Source organism: Berghia stephanieae, chromosome 6 (genome assembly GCF_034508935.2).
Source record: "Berghia stephanieae isolate SIO BIC M18660-M18661 chromosome 6, UCSD_Bste_1.3, whole genome shotgun sequence".
Lineage (NCBI taxonomy): Eukaryota > Metazoa > Mollusca > Gastropoda > Nudibranchia > Aeolidiidae > Berghia > Berghia stephanieae.
Genome location: NC_088365.1, coordinates 47,023,530 through 47,046,919, shown reverse-complemented (window position 1 = coordinate 47,046,919; position 23,390 = coordinate 47,023,530). Strand labels below are relative to the sequence as shown.

General features: G+C 34.6%; 1 protein-coding gene across 5 annotated transcripts in view; it reads left to right on the top strand.

Moving 5' to 3' along the window:
• Positions 1–17,897, top strand: part of LOC144975143 (uncharacterized) — a 76,159-nt gene extending 58,262 nt beyond the window's left edge. For 3 of the 5 annotated variants that reach the window (XM_078918922.1, XM_078918924.1, XM_078918920.1), the window contains 9 exons: positions 73–176; positions 5,155–5,211; positions 6,773–6,940; positions 7,559–7,689; positions 8,326–8,465; positions 9,132–9,216; positions 12,513–12,571; positions 16,128–16,232; positions 17,480–17,708. In XM_078918922.1, the coding sequence (XP_078775048.1) occupies positions 73–176; positions 5,155–5,211; positions 6,773–6,940; positions 7,559–7,689; positions 8,326–8,465; positions 9,132–9,216; positions 12,513–12,571; positions 16,128–16,232; positions 17,480–17,575 (945 nt within the window). In that variant the 3' untranslated portion in view covers positions 17,576–17,708. Of the gene's footprint in view, positions 1–72; positions 177–5,154; positions 5,212–6,772; positions 6,941–7,558; positions 7,690–8,325; positions 8,466–9,131; positions 9,217–12,512; positions 12,572–16,127; positions 16,233–17,479 lie in introns of all 5 variants that reach the window. The other 2 variants (XM_078918921.1, XM_078918923.1) reach the window with 1 other exon arrangement.
• The last annotated feature ends 5,493 nt before the right edge of the window (positions 17,898–23,390 follow it).

Here is a 23,390-nt window from a genome sequence, read left to right as displayed (position 1 = left end):
CAAGAACAACAACAACAACTGCTGCAAACGATTGCTAAGGAGAAATGTAAATAACTATTTGTCTTTCTACAGAATATAATCCACGTCATCAACTTGTACACCAGAGAGACAACAGTATTCAACCCATTGCGTGACAAGAGGCCTGTGATGAAACCTAAGGAGTCAGAGGAAGACTAGTAAGACACACACACACACACACACACACACACACACACACACACACACATATATATATATATATAATATAAATCTCCATGGGTAGAAGATTGAACGCTTCATGCTCAGGTGTAAAATGAATACCTGGTCGTTAACAGTATTTTCTCTGTCTGAAAAGACTGAAAACTGTAATATTGCCTAACAGGTGTCATGTCTCGTCCTACATGTTAAATGTTGCTGTTGACTAGGGGCCCTGTGTAAAGTGCTTTGAGCATATTTTAATGGATATTGTGCTATATAAAAGATAATTAGGTGGATTTGTTTACATTTTGAGATCGTACTTGTCGACAAGACATGACAAGACAAAAACTTTTATGCTGTCTGTCTGGACGTATTAACATTTTTACTGTTTTTGTTATTTTGAGCCCAAAACATTGTGTGTTTGGTATTGTGTACTTTTTTTTAAAGCTGTTATATTCTTTTCTGTTCATTACTTTTTACACTGGGTGGGGTTCCCGACCTCCCTTGCTGTGTCTTCTATACCCCTATATCTGTTTTTCAATTGCTTTCTGTCTTTGTCTTGGAATGAGATTACTTTGTTTTGTCCTGACCCTGGCAGGAGTCCTTTTATGGGAGGGAAACAGTTGAATGTATAGTTATATTTTTGGGAGATAATATTTTTTTTTCCTTGTAAATCATCTCTCTGTCATGTACTTTTTTTTTTTTTTTCATTTTTAACATATGATTTGTAAACATTTTAGTGTATTCCACTTTGTGGGATCATGTGCTGGTGTATGGGTGAGATTTTTTGGTGATCTCAAACTAAATACACTGATAGTGTGTGCTTGAAATCTACATCTGTTTCCTATTTCAACCAACTCCCCCTTTTTCTAACTTTTTCTTGGGTGCTTTAATTGTAATTCTAGAATATTTTCACTATCCCATTTTCTTCCTTTTTACCGGCGCTGATGTGACCTTAATGTGTTGCGAGCGCCGTAAAACCCTTAAAAACAAACACAACAAATTGTTTTTGTTATTGCTGAAGTATGGTTTTGAACCCAAAACATTCTGTGTTTGGAATTGTGTAATTTTTTATTGAAGCTGTTATATTCTTTTCTGTTCATTACTTTTTACAGTCCACAGCTTCGTATCATTTTGACAGTTGTTTCATATGAAAAGGAAGACGAGGTTTGAAGTTTTTGAAGTTGTTTATATGGTTTCTTATTGCTTCCTGAAATTACGTTCATCATGAGTCCGTGAGACGGCTTCCAGGCGTAAAGAGCATTGCATTATCAATTTTGACATCCTGATTTTTTTTGTTCTTCAGCTTATCGGGTTGTTTTATTTTTTTCCCCTTGAGCAAGAAACTCTTCCCCTATCGTCCTCTTGTGAATATTAAATTAAGAAATTAAGGAGCAGACACCGGTGTAAGATAAAGAACTGAACAAGTGTGTATGAAAAGTGCCAGACAAAGCAAGAAAGAAAAATGTACAAGAAATTAAAACATTTTTGGTTTGGGCTTTTTCTTCTTGAATTTTTCTTTCTTGCTTTGTCTGACACCTTTCATCATACACACTTGTTCAGTTCTTTATATTTTTCTTGTGACCCTGCTGTGAAGTATAATATGACTTACTACTTGACTTAAGTCTTTAACCCTCTCCTTACCACCTACAACAAAATCGTCACATTTGTTAAGACACAATATTCTATTTTTTTGCTTATTCAGATTTATCTTGTACATCACAATGATCTTTGTTTAGTTAATAATAAGAACATACAGTTGTTTTGTAGAGAGATTGTTTGAGTTTTTTTAAAAATCAATTTTTCTGCTGGGTAAGTAAGCCTGGCATTTTTGGGAAAGTACTGAAACTGATTGGTAATGAGAGAGTTAACTCCAGTTGGAGCATCGGCCATCAATGATGATGCTTTGTTCTTTGATTCTTTCTTGTACGGCTATGTGGTCAAGTGGTATGACACTCGCTTTCGGAATGGAATGTCCTGAGTTCGAGCCTCGCTCAGCGCATAAGTTGAGTCCTTGGAAAAAGCTCTTTACTCACATTTTCACACCGTTCTCAGGTGTAAAATGAGTACCTGGTCATTAACAACGTTGTAATATCGCCTGTCTAACAGGCGTCATGTCTCGTTCTACATGTTACGTGTTGCTGTGATCATGGGCTCTTTGTAAAGCGCTTTGAGTTCATTTAGTGGATATTGCGCAATGTAAAAGCTCAAGTTTTTTTGTTTTTTTTTTCCCCTTATGCTGTCTTCTCCACCCGCTTCCATGTTTATCCGCCTCTCCTTGCTTCTTCCACTGTGCTTCTTTGCCAACTTATGAAGCATATGATATATCTTATCTTATCTCATTAAAGGCTTAATATAGGAATTATCCTTTAAATGACTTGCTTATACAATAGTTTGTAATTACAAAATCTCATATAGCTTGCATTGTACCATTCACAGTCAGTTTTACACAACTTTGAATGTCAGGACAAATATATCAATACGGCAATGTAAAATCGAAAAACACTTTCATAGAATACTGAAAATTGAAAATTGGTCATGATCGAATGAATCATAAATGTACAAATTTTATAGTACAATGAAATATTAATGACAAAAAATAATCATGAAAGCATCAATGATAATAATCATACATTAGTCTCTGATAAATTATCATGATTTAACAGATGTCATGCATTTTACTTGTCAACATTTACAAACCAGTCTACAAAATCATGAGAGGAATGGAAACAATTATATCCACATGACAATTTAAAGTTTAAAAGATAAATAAATAAATGGATAAATAACTTAATAAACAAAGAAACAAATAAATGAATAGATAAATAAATAAATATTTTAAAAATCAAATTGAATTCAGAAATTAATCAATTTCTTTTATTTTTTTATTTATTTTTTTTTAAATAAAATAAAACATTTTAGTCATACTTAAATCTCAAAGACTTTAACTCCCTCTAAACTAAGATTTTAAACTGATACAAAGAACATGCATTTTTGTGTTAAAACAGAGGCTATTCCATGTTTTCACTATATGTATAATAAATGAGTTCTGTCATATTTTGGTCTGAAATCTTGGAATATATATTTTATAATAGTCGCCTCTGGTATATGTAATCTTTGAAAATGTGAGGCTATGTGGTCTTGTGGTATGATACTTTCGGATTGGAAGGTCCTGGGTTTGAGCCTCGCTCAGCGCATAGTTGAGTCCTTGGAAAAGGCTAAAATATATGCTAAATGCAAATAGCTAGGATTTCTAACAAAACGGAGGAAAATGATAAAGGTGGATTAGTTGAATGAAGTTCATTAAATATGGTCTCCACCTTGATGAGAATCTGAGTAGCCAGGCTACTGATGATGATTATCATATAGATTTTTTAGGATTTTCCTTTCCTCTACTAACTTGATAAAATCTCCATAAATCAGGGTTTACCGATTTTTCATATATTTACGGAATTCAGTAAGTTTAAAAAAAACACGTCTGTACAGTTTCCAATCACTGGACAAACGGAAGTGCGGCTATGTGGTCTAGTGGTATGACACTCGCTTTCGGATCGGAAGGTCCTGGGTTCGAGCCTTGCTCAGCGCATAGTTGAGCCCTTGGAAAAGGCTCTCTACTCACTCACATTTTCTCACCATACTCAGGTGTAAAATGAGTACCTGGTCGTTAAACAGCGTTGTCTCTGTCTGAAAATATTTTTTGGTAATATCGCATAACAGACGTCATGTCCCGTCCTACATGTTAAATGTTGCTGTTGGCCAGAGACCCATTGTAAAGCGCTTTGAGCACATTTAGTGGATATTGCCCTATATAAAAGCTCAATTATTATAAATTATTATAAGTCAAAAGCTTAGGGAATGTGAACCAATTATAAAACGAATCTCCATCCAGTAAACACAGAATACAAGCCTATTTCATTTTTACCACATGGTGTTCGAATTTTTAATGAGCAACTGTGATTTAAATTAAATACTATCTTTTAAATATACACACACAAGTTCGGACTAAAGGCCAGAGGTATGGCCTATCTCAATTTATCAAATTAATATATAAAGGGTTGCTATTGGTTCTTGGTTGTATATTTTTACATTTTTGTGCATTAGCATATATATATAGTATGTATACATTGTCGCCATAGATTCTCAACTTTGTGTTTATACAATTTTATGCATGCCACGTCTGTAAACGAATTTCCATTTTTTTAATGAATAAAGTATATATTATTATTATTATTATTATTATTTTATTATTTTTAAATTATTATTATTATTATTATTATTATTATTATTATTATATATTATTATTATTATTATTATTATTATTATTATTATTATTATTATTATTAAAGTAAAATCACATTTGGAATCTATTGGAATCTGTTGGAATCTACATCTGTTCCCTATTTGAACCAATTCCCCATTCCCCTTTGTCTGCATTATTCTTGGATGCTTTAATTGTTATTCTAGAACTTTTTACTATCCCATTTTCTACCTTTTTACTGGCGCTGATATGACCTTAATGTGTTGCAAGCACCGTAAAGCCCTTAAAAACAAACAAACATTTGATCTATTGTTATCCTTAACTATAATGTCATGTCCCGTATTGTAAAGTGAGCACACAATGTCTTTTTACTTCCTGGACTCCAGTGTTCAGATTGGGGTCGGGTTGATGTGTTTGTGTAAAAAGTTCAGTAAATTTTTTGGCCCCTGAAATGGAAACCCTGATAAATGTTAAATTTGAAATTTTGGATGGTGCACGTGATGTAAATATGATTTTTGGGGACAAAATATGAGAAATTTAGCATTCAAATTAGGTAAAATATGATCGATCTTTGATCTTTTGAAATGTTTGAAGATGGTTGGCACGTCTGGGGTGACAGAATCAATCAGATCCCAACAAAGGAATTGTAAAAATATTTTTAAAATTTATTTAGTCTATGATATTCATTAATTATAAAATTATTTCTCTTCTTTTAACAGCCTGAAAAGAATCACTATAGAATCTGCAAAGAATTGTGACTTCTGCAAGTATAGAAAGTAAGTTTATTTATTTATTTATTTATCTATCTATCTATCTATCTATCTATCTATCTATCTATCTATCTATCTATCTATCTATCTATCTATCTATCTATCTATCTTCTATCTATCTATTTATTTATTTATTATTAAAAATTATTATTTATTTGTTTTTGTTTTTTGGTTTTTTTTTGGTATTATACTTAAATGATTTTAGTAATAGTTTTGCGTCTAATACAAATAATTTTTATACCCTGTAGAGTATCTGTAAGAGTTATGCAACTGTAAACTATTTTATTTTGCTTTTGCATGATTTACCTGTATATATATATTTGAGAAAATTTTAGAAAATGACAGTAATTCATATTACTATAAGGTATGGTAAAATTGTGGTCTTGTGGTATAACACTCGCTTTCGGATCGAAGGTCCTGAGTTCAAGCCTTTGCATGCTCGGCGCATAGTTGAGTCCTTGGAATAGGCTCTTTACTCACATTCTCTCACTGTACTCAGGTTTAAAATGAGTACCTGACCGTTAACAGCGTTGATTTTGTCGGAAAAAAAAATTGTAATATCGTCTAACAGGCGACAATGCCTGTTCTACATGTTTCATGCTGTTGTTGGTCAGGGCCCCTTTGTAAAGCGCTTTGAGCACGTTTCGTGGATATTTCGTGCGCAATATAAAAGCTCAACTTTTTTCCTTTTTTTTTTTTTTTTTAGAATTTATGAATTATTCAACAGCAAGCTAGTATGAAGCTCTACTCGCTTGGCTATGGTATCCTTATATTTAGCATCGTAATTACTCAAGACACTATTCCAGATGATAATGATGAGTACCTATTTAAGCTGTCTCAGATAATGTAAAAGCACTAATAGAAAAAGAGTAGAGGCCTCACAGGCAATTTGAACTGTATGAATTAAATATTAAACGAATCACTATAAAGTATAAAAAAAACTTGAGCTTGAGCTTTTATATAGCGTAATATCCACTAAACATGCTCAAAGTGCTTTACAAGGGGTCCCTGACCAACAGCAACACGTAACATGTAGTACGAGCCATAACCATAACGCAACAAAGTATAGTGAGCAATGTAGTTTTGTGGTAAAAAAAAAACCACATGATATGAATATGTATGTGACTCACTGCCTTGATTCAATATTATATGGGGGGGTGTTAAGTAGAATCGAAAAATTGAATTTAAAGTGAAAACGTTTAGAATAGCAAAATTTAAGAACTTGGGTAGTCTGTGGAGCAAGATTCATTCTTGTCAATTGGGTGTATAAATTCAAATGATATTTGATACTCAGAACTCCCAAGTCAATTTTCGAATCTTGTTTACACTGACATGGCGATGAGTTATATATATATTTATTATACATACATATATATATATATATATATATATATATATATATATATATATATATATATATATATATATATATATATATATATATATTTATTTATTCATATATTCATACTTATTTGATTTGTTTATATAATCAATCTTTTTTTCCTTCTCTTATCTCCTCCCTCCCCCCCCCCCCCCCCCCCCCCCCCTTTTTTTTTTTGACTAACAGTTTTACAGCAGAGCACACGTTTGGCCGTGTCGAGACACCTCTGTCCTTTTCCTCTTCCAACATCTTCAAGCTTGACTCGCTACATGCTGTGGTGACCATCAAGGCCCACGACCCTGTCAACTGGAGCTTTGAGCAGTATATGGACATGATGAAACTCTCTATGACATGGTGAGTCGTCTTGCTAGGATTTCGTCATTTGTGTCAGTACATGACATAAACAGTTGGAAGATGAAAATTTTGGATTTGCATTTTTTGCATGTTCTCAAAGAATATGGTCACCAGAGCATTTTTATTTTGTTTTTGGGTTGTTTTTTTTTTGTATCAATAAGCTTTACTTTATAAAGTGTGATTTGTGTTGAAATAGGAAGGACGAAAAGCCTTGATGTATATATATTAAAAAAAAAAAAACAACTAAAAAATAACTGGGCTTTGTTTGTATTTTGTTTTGTTCTTTTTTGGGGGTTTGAAAAAAAATGTTTATTTCTCTTTCGTTATTTCGTTTTTAATTTTGGTGGTTTGAGTTCCATCCAGGTTGCAACGAGCCCATTCCAATTTCCTCAATGTGTACCCACCAGGCCATCCCGTCTGGGATTTTGCTGCCTAAGTCAATGTTACTGTATAATGTGTGATTAATGTTGAAGGAGGGAAGGAAAAAGAGCCATGCAGGATGAAAAATACAAACTAGGCTTGGGTTGTTTTGTTGTTTCTGTTTTGTTTTTTTGTTTTTGTTGTTTTTTAATTGCTCTCATTTATTATTAACTTTTCATTTGTTTGTGTTCCATCCAGGTTGCAAAAAGCCCATTCAAGTTTCCCCAATGCTATGTACCCGGCCATCATCTGGGATTTGCTGCCTAAGTCAGGGTCCAGTCAGCTGCATCCACACAATCAGATCTTTCTCAGTCCTAACAGATACCAAGGTATTAATAGATGAAGTAATTTCGATTATACTGTATGGTATGACTTGAAAAAAATCAAATTGCAATTCCTGGAAAAGTTGCTAATTTTTGTAGTTTTAACTCTCTCTATGTCACTTTGGTTCAAAATCAAATTTGTTTGATTTCCATTCATATGAACTCAAGAAAGGTAAAGCCATTTATGAATATTCTTCACATCATGTGACATTTATAGGTGAATCTTTTTCAATAGTTTTCTCGTTCTCCTCCTCCTCCTCCTTTCTCGTTCTCCTCCTCCTTTCTCGTTCTCCTCCTCCTTTCTCATTCTCCTCCTCCTCCTCCTCCTCCTCCTCCTTTCTCGCTCTCCTCCTCCTCCTCCTTTCTCGTTCTCCTCCTCCTCCTCCTCCTCCTCCTTTCTCGTTCTCCTTCTCCTCCTCCTCCTCCTCCTCCTTTCTTGTTCTCCTCCTCCTCCTCCTTTCTCATTTTCCTCCTCCTCCTCCTTTCTCATTTTCCTCCTCCTTTCTCATTTTCCTCCTCCTCCTCCTCCTTTCTCGTTCTCCTCCTCCTCCTCCTTTCTCATTCTCCTCCTCCTCCTCCTCATCATCATCATCATCATCAAAATCATTGACGAATCTAAAACTTTACTCTGACCCTTTTCAGGAATGGTAGAGACTTGGAGAAGGGCGGCTCAGGATTACTTTGTAGTATCTCGCAGTAACTATTTCACAGACCTGGTAACTCTATACTCAGCCCTTGGTCTGACGGTGAAGTACAAATCAGCTGTGGCTATGGCCAGCTTGGTAAGTTCTTATGCGGCCAAGCGTTATTATTTAGAAGTAGATCTATTGCTATTATACTTGATCTTGAAGCTTAACGTAGAAAACTTGAGTTATATATAGATTTATTTTTTTTGAAACTCATAAAACTTGAATTTTTAAAATGAAAACAATGAAAACTTTAGATTAAAAAAAATTCTTAAAACTTCGAGTTATATATTAAAAAAAAATAATTATAAAATTTAAGTTATAAAGAATAATTAGTGAAACTTGAGTTATAAAAAAATAATTGTTCATAAAATTCAGTTATAAAAAGAAATTATTAAACTTGAGTTATAAAACTTGAGTAATAAGAAAAATGATTCATAAAACTTGAGCTAGACAAATATTCATAAAGCTTTAATTATATATTTAAAAATGATAAATAAAACTTGATTTATTAGAAAAATAACTCATAAAATGTGAATTATATTAAAAAAATGATTCATAAAACTTGAATTGAAAGAAATGCCGGCAATGAGGAGACTGATCTTTGTTCATTTCTTTAAACTTGAAAAAAATTAAATATCCTTATTCTGATCATTCTAACCCATCATCTCAATTTTGAACTCCATTTAAAAAAAAAAATAAAAAAAAATAGTCTTTTCCATTAAAAAAAAATATAATTGTTACTCACTTCATTTATTTCAGACACCAAGAAAAGACAACGAGGTTGTGGTCGTGGCAGAAGAAGCCAACGACGATTTTTTCAAACTTGTATATTATGTTTTACGAGGTAAAATTTTGACTTTGTGTCTTAAATACGGAAAAAAATTGTAAATTGAGTGACGCTGAGAAATTAATAACTGTATTTTGGATTTTTATTTGTTTTAGAAAATAACCCTCAACTTTATTATTGAAACAGTGTTCATCTTAAGCCATCAAATTTGTTATTTGTCAAAAAGTTATATATATAAAAATTAAAAAAAAAAAAAAAGTTATATTATATATATATATATATATATCTGTCAAAAGATTTTAAGAATCACAGTCGATTTTTATATATGTTGTTATATTTATTATATAGTTATTAGGGTTGAAAGTTGGCCAGAAATTTACTGCACTTTCCGGTTTTTAGCCATTAAATTCAGGCCATCATCAGGGCAAAAAAAGTTTTTCCCTACATGGCTAATTGAAAAAAAAAAAACTCTCAAAAATAAAAGACTAGATGGTTGGATGAGGTAAAGGACGATATTATGAAAGAACTGGGCCTGGAGGAAGATGATGCTATGAACCGAGATGCATGGAGATGTGGCATTCATTATGGCAACCCTGCAAAATGCTGGATAAACTGAAAGAAGAAGAAGTATTTTGTAGGCAATAGACTTATAGTTTTATTTCCTCATTGAAGTATATTAACTAACTCAATCCAAAACCGTCTATCTTCTTGCTATATGTCCACTCTTTTTGGTGATATTGGTTACTTTACAAAATTGGAAAAAAATATATAATATACTCATTAACTTAAAAATTTTTTGTTTGTTTTTGAGTGCACTCTAATATAATAACAAGATATGAAGTGAATAGAAAAGTGCCAGAAGACAATAGAGAATAAAAAATTTTTCGCGGCGGTGGTGGGGTTTGAACCTGCGACCTTATTGGTACGACAACTCCGCCTGGCAGGTGAGAGCGTGGCTCTACCGTGTGAGCTATCCACGAACACACAAAAATATTCGTTTCAAACTCAAAGTCATTACTAGATCCCTCTCTCACCCACTTCTTGAGACCACCGATTCGTTCGTACACCACCATCGCGAATAATTTTGACCAGCAGTTAAGCTTAATAGCCAATATTCTCAACACAAACATATAACATAGAAACGATTGAGACATTGAGTATGCTCCGGTGTATGGGGTGAATTTTTAATTCAGAAAAGTGAGTGGAGCAGGCACTTATGTTGGTAACAACAAGATATGAAGTGAATAGAAAAGTGCCAGAAGACAATAGAGAATAAAAAATTTTTCGCGGCGGTGGTGGGGTTTGAACCTGCGACCTTATTGGTACGACAACTCCGCCTGGCAGGTGAGAGCGTGGCTCTACCGTGTGAGCTATCCACGAACACACAAAAATATTCGTTTCAAACTCAAAGTCATTACTAGATCCCTCTCTCACCCACTTCTTGAGACCACCGATTCGTTCGTACACCACCATCGCGAATAATTTTGACCAGCAGTTAAGCTTAATAGCCAATATTCTCAACACAAACATATAACATAGAAACGATTGAGACATTGAGTATGCTCCGGTGTATGGGGTGAATTTTTAATTCAGAAAAGTGAGTGGAGCAGGCACTTATGTTGGTAACAACAAGATATGAAGTGAATAGAAAAGTGCCAGAAGACAATAGAGAATAAAAAATTTTTTACTCATATACTCAATGTCTCAATCGTTTCTATGTTATATGTTTGTGTTGAGAATATTGGCTATTAAGCTTAACTGCTGGTCAAAATTATTCGCGATGGTGGTGTACGAACGAATCGGTGGTCTCAAGAAGTGGGTGAGAGAGGGATCTAGTAATGACTTTGAGTTTGAAACGAATATTTTTTGTGTGTTCGTGGATAGCTCACACGGTAGAGCCACGCTCTCACCTGCCAGGCGGAGTTGTCGTACCAATAAGGTCGCAGGTTCAAACCCCACCACCGCCGCGAAAAATTTTTTATTCTCTATTGTCTTCTGGCACTTTTCTATTCACTTCATATCTTGTTGTTACCAACATAAGTGCCTGCTCCACTCACTTTTCTGAATTAAAAATTCACCCCATACACCGGAGCATACTCAATGTCTCAATCGTTTCTATGTTATATGTTTGTGTTGAGAATATTGGCTATTAAGCTTAACTGCTGGTCAAAATTATTCGCGATGGTGGTGTACGAACGAATCGGTGGTCTCAAGAAGTGGGTGAGAGAGGGATCTAGTAATGACTTTGAGTTTGAAACGAATATTTTTGTGTGTTCGTGGATAGCTCACACGGTAGAGCCACGCTCTCACCTGCCAGGCGGAGTTGTCGTACCAATAAGGTCGCAGGTTCAAACCCCACCACCGCCGCGAAAAATTTTTTATTCTCTATTGTCTTCTGGCACTTTTCTATTCACTTCATATCTTGTTGTTACCAACATAAGTGCCTGCTCCACTCACTTTTCTGAATTAAAAATTCACCCCATACACCGGAGCATACTCAATGTCTCAATCGTTTCTATGTTATATGTTTGTGTTGAGAATATTGGCTATTAAGCTTAACTGCTGGTCAAAATTATTCGCGATGGTGGTGTACGAACGAATCGGTGGTCTCAAGAAGTGGGTGAGAGAGGGATCTAGTAATGACTTTGAGTTTGAAACGAATATTTTTGTGTGTTCGTGGATAGCTCACACGGTAGAGCCACGCTCTCACCTGCCAGGCGGAGTTGTCGTACCAATAAGGTCGCAGGTTCAAACCCCACCACCGCCGCGAAAAATTTTTTATTCTCTATTGTCTTCTGGCACTTTTCTATTCACTTCATATCTTGTTGTTACCAACATAAGTGCCTGCTCCACTCACTTTTCTGAATTAAAAATTCACCCCATACACCGGAGCATACTCAATGTCTCAATCGTTTCTATGTTATATGTTTGTGTTGAGAATATTGGCTATTAAGCTTAACTGCTGGTCAAAATTATTCGCGATGGTGGTGTACGAACGAATCGGTGGTCTCAAGAAGTGGGTGAGAGAGGGATCTAGTAATGACTTTGAGTTTGAAACAAATATTTTTGTGTGTTCGTGGATAGCTCACACGGTAGAGCCACGCTCTCACCTGCCAGGCGGAGTTGTCGTACCAATAAGGTCGCAGGTTCAAACCCCACCACCGCCGCGAAAAATTTTTTATTCTCTATTGTCTTCTGGCACTTTTCTATTCACTTCATATCTTGTTGTTACCAACATAAGTGCCTGCTCCACTCACTTTTCTGAATCTAATATAATACCAGTTTGTGTAACACTAGCCTATCTATTTCTATTTATATTCATCAATGATTCCTTTCTTTTCCCTTCTTCACAGCATTTATGGATGATCTGAAAAAATATTCATTTTCTTTAGGAGGCGGATTCCCAGCCTTGGTAAGAACATTTGAAAACAATTTTGTAAAGATAAAAAAGATATATATATATATATTATAATTTTATATATTTATTATATTTTTAAAAAAGTCGTCCTTCAGAGCCATCAGGCCCCCATGGAGTCGGAGTTTATCCCAGTTTCTGTAGCGTGAAACGGACCACAGGACCACAGCAATTGCTTGCTACCCTTTGGATAGGATGCCAGTCTATCGTAAAGTACTTTCTGCCAGATCCAACTGACCCAGCTAAAAAAATCTCGACTGCACCTGGGATCGATCTCGGTCCCTTTTCTTGAGAAGCCACCATTTGATCAGATTATTTGTGTCTGTGCATGACATAATCAGTCGGAAGGTGAAAAGTTTGGTTTTGCATTTTCTGAAAGAATATGCTCCCCAGAGCATTTTAATCTTTATTTGAAGTAAATCGGATGATTTTTCATGAAGTTATGTTCAGATATATGGGAAAGGTATCCTGCAACTTTTCTCTAGTTTCATACTTTTTCAATTTGACTAGCTGTAAAAAATATTTTAAAGTGAAATTAAGTTTTGATATTTCCCGAAGATGTACAAAAAGGGTTGATTTAATCATTTATGACAAGGACTCATTTTGGATAAAAATTGACCTTCTAACTAAACTTGGCAACATCTCATTTCAAACCTTTTCACCATCCGACTGATTATGTCATTCACTGTAACATATTTAATATGCTACTAAGTTTACAACATATGGCTTCTTTGAAAAGTCGTAAGTTATTGTGGACTTCCTGCTTGCGTTTCATTAAAAAGTTTTCCAAAAGTTATTTCGACACCCATTTTTCACTTTATTAAAGCTCTCCTGTTTAAATATTGTTCATTTTATAAATCGAGATTTGAAAAGGTGACCATGAATGTGATCGTATTTAAATCATCATTTATTTAAACGGAAGTGAAGCCAGTCACATAGATGGACATTGTGTACTTCATGAAATTTTACGGAGATATTTTTTAAATTAAAGTGATAGGAAGTGAACATTTATTGTCTCTAGGCCCATGGAGCCGAAGTTTATCTCGGCATCTCTCGCATGAAACGGACAATACAGAGGTTGTGCAGATGACGATTAGAGACAACGAACGATAGAGCGAGTGGTCATTGCTACCCCTTTCAATTTATTGTCGTATTTATCATAGTAGTAGTAGTAGTAGTAGTAGTAGTAGCAGTAGTAGTAGTAGTAGTAGTAGTAATAATGGTGGTAGTGGTAGTTGTTGTTGTAGACGTAGTTTTAATTATAGTAGTTGTTGTTGTTGCGATGGTGATGGTGTCTGTGGTAATGGTAATAGGGTCTTAATTTTTCATCTAAAATTTTCTGGTTCAATTAGTAACCATGATTTGATATTTGAATAGAATGGTTTGATATTTGAACAGAATGGTGCACAGTGGTGTAGTTGTACGCAAAACTACAGATTTCAATTGCATTTTGAGGCTTTAAGCGAATTGCCTCGCTCTAATTCACCATGTGGCGCTGCACTGCCATGAAATGGACACTACAAAGAAATATATTTAGAATTTATTTAATAAATTTTATTTATTCTTTATTCTTTCACCATCATTCTATCTCGGAGCTATTAGATCTAAACAAACAGAGGTTAGTGTGTCTTGAATCCAATTAAATTACTCATCATCCATATAAGTTTTCATTTCTCATTTAGATTTATGAAAAACATGTCAAACTGTATGTCTTTGGAATCATATGGGAAGGGTGGGGTTAAAAATTTGGACATCGCCTCAGACTCCAATGAGCATCTTTACATCCACCCTCGTCTGTCTATTTATCACAATGTTATCGTTGTCCAGCATCCTATCAGTCGGCCTGATGGAAAAAGATGATTAAAAGTGTTTGAATCGTCGCCAAAATAAATACAAAATACATATATTGAAAATGTCTTTATAGTAAAAAGAATTAAATATTTTAATGCTCTAATATATCAAGAATTATTATTATTATGAATTATAATGGTGTAAATTCAATTAGATCTTTAAAACTGAAGTTTAATCAGACACCCGATTCGCTGTTCTCATTCCAGTCTAAGTAGTAATTTTGGCAACTTTGGCCAGAAGTGAAAGACATACTTTGTATTTGTCTGTGTGTGTGGTGTGTTTGTGTGTGTGTGCGTGTGAAAATTTAACACCTATCTCGCTATCCATCAAGGGGTTTCGTATTCATTTCCTGAGCAGTCAATTGGGAATTGTTTTTTTTGTGAAAATAAATAATGATAAATATTCTAATTGCGATAAATTTGAAAACCACAGTGTTGGAATCAGCTTGACAATGGATAAAATTTGTCTTTGTCTCATAAAAATCGGCCTAGAAAAAACCTTTTTTGTTATCGATTTGATTTTGAAAATAGCTTTCTCAAATTTTAGAATTTTATGGTAATGCCCTATTTTCTGGTTGATTTTCTTGATTTATGTGTCAGTTTTTAATTTCTCAATGAGATGAACACGCTGATGTACCTCGTTTGATTCAAAAGAGTTTAAAACACGCATTTCGTTTTTTGATTGCGAGTCCAGCCTTACTAATTAATTCATGAGTGTTGAGACAGTGACGCAACCATTACATAGAAGACCTCATGGTCCAGGCCACAGGACCTTTGGTGTTACACAACCACTCATCACTTTCTGTCAACCGTGTTCTGTGAGGTTACACAACATACACTGTCTTTACTACTATTTATTCTATATCTGCTATTAAAACTACCACAATCTCTTCTAAAGCTACTACTACTACTACTACTACTACTACTACTACTACTACTACTACTACTACTACTACTACTACTACTACTACTACTACTACTACTACTAACTACTACTACTACACTTACTACTACTACTACACTACTATACTACACACACTACTACTACTACTACTACTACTCTACTACTACTACTACTAACTACTACTACACTACTACTACTACTACTACTACTACTACTACTACTACTACTACTACTACTACTACTACTACTACTACTACTACTACTACTACTACTACTACTACTACTACTACTACTACTACTACTACTACTACTACTACTACTACTACTACTACTACTACTACTACTACTACTATGCCTGAACATAAATCAAGGGATGAGCTGACACATGTTGACAAGCGAGTTATCAAAAGAGCAATCGTTGATTGGTACAAAAATCTCAGGATCTCATATAAGGACATCAGTTCTGGAAAGTGATATCCACCCACCTGTCATTGGACAGAACTTTTATCATGATATTAAGGCTCTGTAAAGTGCCCACCAACTGAGCTAATTTTAATTAATTGTAGATCTTGTGATTACGAAGGCAATGATTGTGGAGGGAGGGCTCTCTTTCTTCTTATGACTTGGCTGGGCCTTCCCTAGGCGCCCTCTTGGTGACTGAATCTTTTATAACTCCTATGACTTTGTATGGGTCTATATTTACATTGGTAACCTGTGGACGAAAACAAGGATGAAGTTTTTATGTTTTTAAAATTAAAACCATCTACATTTATGCTTTCAAATTTTTCTCTGCTTCCAGGGTGACAAGGCAGATAGTGGGAAGATCCCAGCGTTTGTTCGCATCATCACCAGGGGTGTGATGACCGAAATTAGAACGGATATTAGTGCTTTGGAACTTTTTACAGTAAGAATTGGTCACGTTTGTCTTTTAATAATAATAATAATAATAATAATAATAATAATAATAATAATAATAATAATAATAATAATAATAATAATAAATGTAAATCATTTGTACCGCGCCTATTCCATATACAAACAGCTCTTGGCACCTTTTCAGCTCAACCATCACAGCTACATAGACAAAATATTCTTAAGACGTTTAATATCTTGAAAAATAATCCATGAACGGAAATTGGTTTTAATCTGTCAAATATTTCCTAACAAAATAAGTCTTAATATTTGTCTTAAAAGTAGCTTCTAGATTGAATTCTCTTAAGGAAATTGGAAGAGAGTTCCAACTAGAAGGGGCAGCATGAGAAAAAGACCTATCAGAAAACTTTTTGGAGCCTTTTTTTACAGCAATTTTGTATTTGAGTCTTAATTCAAGAGGTAGCCAGTGAAATGACAATAACATGGGTGTTATATGATCTCTTGCCCTTTGTCTTAGAGTGATTTTGGTTGCGCTGCAATTTGTGAAGGGGAGATAGTTTGGAATGTTATGAAGGAGCGAATTATAGTGATCTAACCTAGAAAAATCCTGTTAAATTGATGAAGAGTGAATGAATATAGCATTACTCAGTTCTTTGTTGTTTTTAGACTGCCAGTTGGGCGATGATTAGTTAGTTAGTTGTCACTAAATTAAATTTAATAAATGGCAACATTTACATTTAAGCATTTCCACAGATTTCCTCAATGCACTTCACAATGTTTGATTTATTCCTCCAGCAGGTCAAATGGAATTAATAATATTTCTATTTCATACACTACCAGTCGCCTGTAAGGCCTTTTTTTTTTTGTACTAACACTTTTACAATATCCATCACTGCATATAGCCATGTATTCATTCACATCTGAGTCGAGTGGGATAATGTGTGATGTAACGATTGAACTGGCAGAGAGAATGGGTTGGGTAATTTACTATCAGATTTTATCATCAGCAATGAAACCCAAAGTAGTAAACTGAGTTTGATCCTCTGATTTATTTCATCCTTGCCAACGCCTATCATAGCCAAATCCATCGTATACGAGATCACCTGCGACAATTGTCCTCCCTGATATTACAAGTACAGTAAGTGCTGTTAAACTCCTACAAACAAACAATTTTTAAGAGCCTTCTCATTAATGTCAAGGAGATTTAGACCCTAGGATTTTTTTTTTTTTCTGTTGTATTCTTTACTCTAAAAACTTCATCCTTGTTTTCGTCCACAGGCTACCAATGTAAATATAGACCCATACAAAGTCATAGGAGTTATAAAAGATTCAGTCACCAAGAGGGCGCCTAGGGAAGGCCCAGCCAAGTCATAAGAAGAAAGAGAGCCCTCCCTCCACAATCATTGCCTTCGTAATCACAAGATCTACAATTAATTAATGATATAATTAATTAGTTTGGGTTTGTTTTTTTTTTGGTTATTTTTTCCTTGTCTCTAAATTTGTTAAAATGGTGTATCGCTAACTCAGGAGATGCGTTAATCTAATAAGGTTACTGCCATAATCAAATGAAAGCGTTAAAGGGAAAAAGTTGGGAGGGATTACTTGTGTAATATTTAAAGTTTGTAAAGTTGTATAGAATACAGAGCTGCCTACTTGAAATTTCAAAAATTCGTAGTTTCAAAGGGAAAAAAGAAAACAAGTCACTCTAAATTGCGTTAGAAATAAACAATTTACTCTCAGCATGATCCAAAAATGCTCCAAAGTCCTGAATACAGGTTCTAAGAAGCCAGACTTTCCTTCTCGACAAGATTTATTGAGTCAAAGAGACTTATGCAGCTCTGTAGCTGGAGCCTAAAATACGTATTTCTACGAATTTTTCGTAGGACAAGGCAGGTCTGTATAATACAGTGTTAGACAGAGCAGAAAGAAAAATTCAAGAGAGACAATCATCCCAAAGAATTCAAACTTTTCAAGGAGGGGCTGATTTATAGATTAAAATTTTTTTTTTTTTAATTTGGGGTGGGGGGAGATTTTTTTGAATTTGTCTTTCTTTTTTTTTTCTTCTAGCACTGTCATAATTACATTTTTAGATTTATATTTAATCTATCTATTTTGTTGCTGTTAGTAATGTAGATAAGCTTATAGTGAACTGATGCGTGGAAAACCATTGCAAAACCGGCACAAATGGCCTCGATGAAAAATGTCTTTAAAATCATTCTCTGTCCTTGAATAACAATAACAGATATTAACATTTTAAAAAATATATATGTATATATATATATATATATAATACTCATTGAATTGTTTCAAAATCCTTTCAGATATTACATAATTAATATTGCCAATGAATTTATCCGAAAATGAACTTTTCAGAATTTTGACTGGATTATTCGTTCACTTCTCATCGCTGCAGAGCGACATTTTATCCATTTATTAATACGACTCGAAGTTATTCTTGCTTTTATGAATTTGGAACTAGGACGTTATTTATTTACGAATACAGTATTGCAAATAAGATATTACAAATACAGTGGAACCTCATTATAACTGTGATGGTGAGATCAGCCTAAGATCTTGTTATAACAGAGTCCTGTTACACCCGAATATCAAGGGAAATAATCCATATGTCCTAAATCACCATTTGAAACGATGTAGCATAGAGTAGTAAGTAGTCTATATATGTACATACTCACACACCCACACATATACACAACACACACATAGCATTCATGAACTAGGCCTAGCCTACCTCTATGTTGCCTTTAGCTGTAAGCTTAGCCGAGCATAATGTATGTAGGCTGTACATTGTATTTGGAGAAATTGAGTCCGTATTGGGGCCACTGTTAATTTTTTTTTTAGATTTTTCTACAATTTGTCTTTCTTTTTTTTTCTGGCTATGTGTCATAATTTCATTTTTAGATTTATATTTAATTAAGATCTATTTTGTTGCTCTTATTAATGTAGGCACAAATGGCCTCAATGAAAAATGTCCACAAAAACATTCTTTGCCCTTCAAGAAAAGATATTAACATTTTTTAAATATAATACTCATTGAATTGTTTCAAAATCCTTTCAGATAATACATAATTAATATTGCCAATGAATTTATCCGAAAATGAACTTTTCAGAATTTTGACTGGATTATTCGTTCACTTCTCATAGTTGCAGAGATGACTTTTTATCGATTTATTAAGATGACAATGTATTTGGAGATATATTTTGGGGGCCCCTGTTATAAACTACTAAGCTTTTTAAAATTCTGCTATAGCTGGTAAATTTTACTGAAGGCAAAGAGGGAGTTAAAAAAAAAAATAAAGCGGGGATATTAAAGACTCCTGTTATAACCGCGTACCTGTTATATCTGGACCTGTTATATTGAGGTTCCACTGTAGTTATTCCTTCTTTATTAAATTATTTCGCATTTCAGTTATGGTGACTATATTAATTAATCTTTGCCATAAGCTGGCCAGTCTCAATGATATATTGTTAGAAATGACCTTTCATGTTGTATTTAAATTTCTTTTTTTTCTTTCTCATCTTTAAGAAGAAAAAAACAAACTAATCATGTTAAGTCAAGGATGCATTTACAATCTTCATTGTCATGGCTGCTATGGTGGTAAAATTCACAATTCATAGAATATATTCCAGTAATGAGAGTATAAGATTGAATTATTCCTCCGCATTTCATTGTACGCATGGATAAGATGGAATAATTCCTCCGCTTTTCATTGTATGCATGGATAAGATGGAATAATTCCTCCGCATTTTCATTGTATGCATGGATAAGATTAGATATTTCCTCCACATTTCATTGTATGCATGCATTTGATTGAATAATTCCTCCACATTTCTTTGTACGCATGTATAAGATTGAATAATTCCTCCACATTTCATTGTACGAGAATTTTGACTAACGATGTCAAATTTTTTTTTACACCATTTTCATTACATATGTTTTATTATATTTTGTATATGTATGTATATATATCTATGTAATTTTATTTGTGGCCAATAGTCTCGAGCGTTTATATAGCGCGATACCCCATTAAACATGCCCAAAGCGATTTTCAAGGAGTCCCAAGCCAATAGCAACACTTAACATATCAGATGTGACATGATGAAATGCAACCGGTATTACAGTTTTATTTTTCCGACAGAGACATTATATACGACCAGTTACTAATTTTACACCCAAGTACAGTGAGAGAATGTGACTGAAGGGCCTTGTCCAAAGACGCAACTTGCGAGAGTATCATACCACAAGACCACTTAGTCGTCTCAAACAAAACAACTGTACAGATTAAGAGAGCAGAGCTTGATTTGATTTGGTCGAATACAAATTAATATTCTGTTATGTTAGTTTGGACTTATGCGACTATGAGGTCTTGTGGTATGGCACGTGCTTTCGGATCGGAAGGTCCTGGGTTCCAGCCTCGCTCAGCGCATAGTTGGAGTCCTTGGAAAAGGCTCTTTACTCACATTCTGTCACCGTACTCGGATGTAAAAGGAGTACCTGGCCGTCAACAGCGTTGTCTCTGTCCGATAAAATTGTAATATCTCCTAACAGGCATCATGTCCAGCCCCTGTTGGCCGGGGACCCCTTGTAAAGGGCATTGAGCATGTTTAGTGGGTATTGTGCTATATAATAGCTAAATTTTTTTATTTTTTTATAAATTATGAATAATGCTCTCTGGCTGGAGTCTCCTAACCTCCAGTGGTGGGAGGAGAGGCCACTTGTGCTGTCTTCTATCTCTTTATATCTATTTTTCCTTTCCATGTAGTTCTCTGTCTATTCTGGATTGAGATTTCTCAGTTTTCCGTAGCCCTGGCAAGGGATCCTTAGCTGAGAGGGAAGCAGTCATTTGTAGAGTTTCAATTTTTGAGAGATGATATGTTGTTTATATATATATATATATCTGTCTCTGTCTCTCTCTCTCTCTCTCTCTCTGTCTGTCTCTCTCTCTCTCTCTCTCTCTCTCTCTCTCTCTCTCTCTCTCTCTCTCTCTCTCTCTCTCTCTCTCTCTCTCCCTCCCTCTCTCTCTCTCTCTGTGTGTGTGTGTGTGTGTGTGTGTTATTATAGTTTAAAATTTGAATATATATATTGTACTTTGTAAACATTTGAGTGTATCTTTGACAGCCGGATCCTTTGATTGTGGTTGGATGAGACTTTTTGGTAATATCAAAATAGGTCCATTAATGGAATTGTGGTGGGGAATCCCCTGTTCCCTCTTTGTGCTTTTCACTTCAGACCTATAACCAGGGTTGCCAATTTTCCATCTATTCCATGCAGTTCTCTGTCTTTATTCTGGATTGAGATTTCTCAGTTTTCCATAGCCCTGGCAAGGGATCCTTAGCTGAGAGGGAAGCAGTCATTTGTAGAGTTTCAATTTTTGAGAGATGATATGTTGTTTTTATCTCTCTCTCTCTCTCTCTCTCTCTCTCTCTCTCTCTCTCTCTCGCTCTCTCTCTCTCTCTCTCTCTCGCTCTCTCTCTCTCTCTCTCTCTCTCTCTCTCTCTCTCGCTCTCCCCCTGTTCCCTCTTTGTGCTTTTCACTTCAGACCTATAACCAGGGTTGCCAATTTTCCATCTATTTACGAAATTCAGTATGTCATAAAACCTCAGTATTTTTTCCAGTGACCTGCTAGATGGAAGAAAACGAAGTGCCAAACGTCTTTTAACTGTGGAGTTCAGCGCTCAGAAAGAGGTCACTCAATGTGTTTGGCGGGTGGTTGGATGGGAGCATCACCCTTGAATCATATACCTATGATGTTCGCATGGGTGTACGATCCGATAATGATGTCGTTTCTTCTTCTCTTTACTAGCCTATCCTGCTTCTTTGGTTTGTGATTGTATTTTTGACAGGGGATTTTTTTTTTTTTTTTTCTGTAAATCTTCTGCCTGTTTGTTCATGGTTATTTATAATTTAGCTTATGATATCTTTAGGTTATGATTTTGATTTACATTTGTACTATTTTTGTTAGATTGCTTGTTTTTTTGTTTCAGCGGTCTCTCATATAACCTCAATTGTGTTGGAAGAGACCTAAAGCAACAAACAAACAAACAAATTTAACCAGGGTTGCCAATTTTCCATCTATTTACGAAATTCAGTATGTCATAAAACCTCAGTATTTTTTCCAGTGACCTGCTAGATGGAAGAAAACGAAGTGCCAAACGTCTTTTTACTGTGGAGTTCAGCGCTCAGAAAGAGGTCACTCAATGTGTTTGCGTAAAAGTTCAGTAAAATTTTTCCCTTCTGAATTGGCATCTCTGTATTATAACTTTCCCCCAATCACCTTTTTTTGCTTTGACTGAAATGACTTACAAGTATTGCAAGTGCTGTAAAATCCCTAAAAACAAAACAAAACAAAAACCCAGAACATTTTGACATCCTTTTATTTATCCCATAGGGGAAATTTGTATTTAGGGTCTATTCCAAGGGAAGACTGGAATAACCCAGGCGTCATCAGCAGCGCAGCGCCGCGCCGCAAATTGAGCTAGGGCAAGGTGACTTGCTCAGGGCCACACAGTGCAGCGGGTAATCGAACTCTGTACCTTTCGGGTACAAAGTAAAGACCTTATTGCTGAGCCACACTGCCCCTAGATCTAGGTATCCATCATTTAAATACCGTTTAAATATTGTATCTGAATATTAACTATAAAGACAGATACTTAATTTCATAGAAATAATTTTATAATTTGTATTTAGATTTGTTTTTTTTTATTTTATCTTGGTGTATCTCATAGGTAGATAGGCAAAGAATCTCATTTATATGCATTTATTAAACACAATATTTCCCGGTTTTCTCCACGTTTTATACGATTCACAAATCTGCCACAAGTTTTAATTTATAACAGATATGGTTGGAATTGAATACATTATGTGATTAACATCTTTGAATCAATAGGATCAATGCTGTCATATGCAAAGCAAGAGTTTAGGCAAATGTTTAGAAAAAGCCTAAAATTTTTAATATAACACCAAATAGCTCGAATATCTAAAGATGATTTAATATTTTATTTTTTTAAGAAAAGCTTAAAACTTAGATAAAACATCAAATATTGGGAATTACTTAAAGATCCCCTAATCCTATAGAAAAACTTAAAGCTTAAATTTAGTAGTCGTTCAGAGCCATTCAAGTTGTTTATTCTATTTTTAGCCATGAACACTGTTTTTACTAGAAATGAAAGA